The sequence below is a fragment of the Sinohyriopsis cumingii genome, chromosome 11 (genome assembly GCF_028554795.1).
Source record: "Sinohyriopsis cumingii isolate HCF-2022 chromosome 11, ASM2855479v2, whole genome shotgun sequence".
Lineage (NCBI taxonomy): Eukaryota > Metazoa > Mollusca > Bivalvia > Unionida > Unionidae > Sinohyriopsis > Sinohyriopsis cumingii.
Window position 1 is genome coordinate 108,212,511 of NC_142971.1, and position 4,150 is coordinate 108,216,660.

General features: G+C 37.4%; 1 protein-coding gene across 1 annotated transcript; it reads right to left on the reverse strand.

Moving 5' to 3' along the window:
• Nucleotides 1-690: 690 nt before the first annotated feature.
• Nucleotides 691-3,521, reverse strand: LOC149789253 (uncharacterized). The gene is made up of 2 exons (XM_089975839.1): nt 2,056-3,521; nt 691-1,663 (listed from the first exon to the last, which is right to left on the reverse strand). Exons 1-2 carry the CDS (start codon nt 2,325-2,327, stop codon nt 1,570-1,572), a joined length of 366 nt encoding a protein of 121 aa, XP_089831965.1. The 5' UTR covers nt 2,328-3,521; the 3' UTR covers nt 691-1,569.
• Nucleotides 3,522-4,150: the final 629 nt, after the last annotated feature.

Consider the following 4,150-nt stretch of genomic DNA (forward strand, 5'->3'; position numbering starts at 1 on the left):
GTAGTTGTGGTGGTTCTACCCGATCATTGTCCCCAGGCAGTGTTCATACAAGACCTTTACTATGAAATTTAAACACTTTTTAAAACTTTCAACATAATTTTTAAAACCTTTCATAGACATTCAATATTCAATTATAGGAGCATTGTAGTGTAATTCAGTTAATTTTCAAATTTACATGCAATGGACAACTACAAAATGCACACATGCAACAATAATATAATTTTATTATTTGTATTAATTATTATGACAAACTGGCTACAGGAAACATTATGATTCACTAGTCAAGTTCTGTGTAAAATCAGTAACATCAGGATCAGTCATAGAATCACTTTGAAGTCAACAACAGATATCATCACTTAAACAGAATAAAAATAAAATGTTCTTAGGCAAAAATGGCAGGTCCAAAAAAGTTGTATAGGTGATGTCACTGAATCTTGATCATTTTTGTTTCTCTTCAGTGAGCTGCTCCAGCTCCTTCATGGCAATCATCTTGTCCTTGATATCTCTCAACAGCACATTTGATTCTGCCAACAATCGAAGGCGACCATATTTTTCTGCATCAAGAGCCTTTTCATCTGTAGATTTCTCCATGGTTGCAATGTCAGATTCAAGTCTGCTTCTTTTGCTTTTAGCTCCTCTAAGTCTTTTGTCTTCCTCTTTAGAGACTGTTTTTCTGCTTCTTTTGCTTTTTTCATTTCTTCCAGATGCTGCTCATATTTATTTCTGGCACTGGATGCGTAAGCAAGTAGCTCCTTGGTCACAGGAAGACATGCAGGTCCTCCTGCATTTCTAATTGCCTGGATAATGGTGTGCCTGGCCACCAAGCCTTCCTTCTGCAAATTTTCAGTTGTCTGCTTGTTCAAACTGAATACTTGCTCTACTGTTGCTTGGCCATGGGATATGAGTAGAAGTTGCTTCATCAAATCTCACAGATCAGCATACTCTTTCTCGTCATGCATTCTCTTGTAGTTGAGCTGGTCAATCCAGTTTGTAACTGGATCAAAATCCTTAAACTCTCTATCATTTGCAACAGACTTGCAGAATTCTTCAAACTCTTTTGTAAGCTTGTCCCCAGTTTCCTCGTTAATCCTATTTGAATCACAGAGGGATGAACAGAGTATTCTTAAATTTTCTTCTCAAGGCACTCTTCCAACTGAAGTTTTCCTTCTCGTCATCAGGATTTCTGGCCATGTATCTTGGATCCAACCACTAAAGATTCCTTGTCAAAGCATAGGCAGTAGGTGACTTAAGTGTACGAGATGCAGCAAATCCGACATCCACTTTGCCCAGATTGACTTATTTGCTTTGGTCTGCATAGTCAATGCTACATATTCCTACCACTGATGGTGCTGGTTTCAAAACAGATTCTTTCATGAATCTTGACATGAAATTTTTCACCATTTTGGTAATGTCTTTTGCCTAAAATGGAATCATTGGTTGGTCAGTTTGGTAAAGTGTAAGGAATGGTTTACTCTTCTGAGCAATCATGACAAAAAAGTGCAGTTTGGCTTTTATTAATGGATCCTCCAATCATTTTTTGTCACATCTTTGAAGGATCTGCAGCATGGTTCAGGTAGACTTTTTCTTGATGGCAGAACATAAAGTCTCCAAGTATGGAACAAGTTGGATGATCCTTTCTGTTGGCTCGACATTCTCCAGCCATCTGTAATATAAATTAGTTTCTAATAAATGAAAATGTACATTCACTATGGTGCTGGCTTTGACTATTATGGTCATGTACTTTTATTTTATTTTTTAAATACAGGTTTGTTTCAGTTGTAACACATTGGGGGAGACCACAGAAGAGCACCAGAGTAAGAAATTATTCAACCCGTGTCTTAGGAAAAGGTGTTTGGCAGTGTTTAAATGTTATCAGTGTCAGTCTGTAACCTTAGTATACTTCTTTCTGATTTAACATTACAAATACTGAGGACATATATCATACTTTACATTCAGCAATAAAATACTACCTTATGCTAACATGCCAATCTGTAACAATGTTCAAATTTCTGTCAGTTTAAATTTTGAGTATAACAATATTTTTTAAGTAATTACCTGTGAGAGCAAAACTTAAGTGGGAATGCTGGTGCCTCGCAAACAGTCATAAAATCTTCCCTTCTGGCAGTTGAGTCGTGAAATAGGTGAGAGACTGCAGACAAAAAAGTTTCTACATCCCATGTGGCAGCTAAACAACCACTTCTAAAAGCATTATGCAACACATGCAGGCCACATGTACCAGTCTGCAGCAATTTCATCCCTCCCCCTGATTTTTCCACTTCATCTTGCAATAATCTTTGCACATTCAAGTTCACATCGGGTCCATCCATGGTTAGCTGAATAAGTTATCTGTGGCCCAGAGTTGTAACAACTGGACTCAACTGTGCAAGTATGTCCTCTGCTTTTGCATGGCCATGGAAGAGAGAGTCATAACAAAATGTTTTGACACAATCTGAATCCCATATTCGGATTCATACATCCATTTGTTTTTCCTGAAAGTCAACATTAAGACTTTCATCAAAAAGTAATGTGTTCAGCTTAGACAGGATATTCTTCCTCAGCTCGTTAGCAAATTAGGGATCTAGTCCAAAGGTGCACAAATAAGTTGCTTTCTTATCTGCACTAGCGAAGGAAGAAGCAATCTGACGTCTGTAAACATAGCTCTAAATACCTGACTGATGTCTGAACATGAATTCATGCTGTAGTGACCGTTAATGCACTTCAATGCCCAGATCACCTGTGATTTCCGAAGATCACTTTTTGTTACATATCTGCTGGGGCCCCGAGTGGCCGAGTGGTCTAAAGCGATCTCCATTATGGATCACTGCCATCTCACCTCTGTCTGCGTGGGTTCGAGTATAGAATTCGGCCAATGTGGGTATGTGAGAAAGCTTGCCAGTAGCTTCTCGTGGGTCAGTGGTTCTTCCTGGGGTTTTACCGGGTTCTTCCTCCACCATTAATACTGGCTGCCATGCATAGCCTATCGTGTGCTGAAAAATGGTGTTAAACCCCACAAAAACAACAACAACATATCTGCTGAGATCACTGGACCTTGACCTCGACATCCACACAGATGCTGCAGCTGTAGAACTGGTACTATAAGGGGTTGCAGAATATGTCATCAAAGCGATGAAGTGGCTGCAACATATCTCTTGTGTTTTGCTCCTGAAATCAATCACACAGTATTAAATCCAACACAGTTTCAATTCTGAAGCATTATTACACACATATATAGGCACATAAATTAACACATACTAAAATATATACACAAATAACAGAGATTTCAAGAAATATTGTTCTTAATGTAGGACTACAGTGAAGGATGAACTGAAAAAGTTATTTTCAGTCATTAGCCACCCACCCCTATTGTACAGCATTGGTTATAATGTCATGCTATTCTAAGGCCACACTACGGAGATTTACTCATGGTTACCTGCCAGATATTGTACCACATGGCCCTAGCATTTTAGCGGCACTTTATAGGTGAAACTATCATAAATAAAATCATAAAACATAAAGGTATAATTGCGTTTTATATTTAAGTTTTTAATAATAATAATGATAATAAAAACAATAATAAAGATACAAATAAATTTAAATACATTTGCCCTTTCTGGGCTGATACAAAATTATGAACAAGAGAAATTGTTTGTTCTCCTCAGACGCGGGACTGGCAGGAATTTCGTTTAAAAAATAACTTTTTTATATGTACATGTACATTATAAATAAAGTTGTCTCACCAGTTACAATTATATTTTAACAAACTTTGTTAGATATGAACATATATGGTCGCATGCCTTGATCAAGGTATATCTGGTATTCAGGATTCAACAGCCATTGAAAAGATGAGCACCTGGCATCATCACAATGAAAACGTTGTGCTCTTTACTTGTCTACACCAGTGGTTGGTACGACACGACTGTTATTTATTTAATTTTTTTAATTTATTAAAGTCAGGGAAATATGACATTCCCATAATTTACAAACTTTTACAAAACCTAGGTTAATTTTTACAAACTTTAACAACTATATGAACCCTGCCAGACATATGATGAAAGTCTGATGTCTGGATGGTAGAAGGGCATAACCTGGTGATCAGTAGCTGATCAGTCCCCATGACCATTTAAAGACCTGTCCAGCAATAACGAGTGAT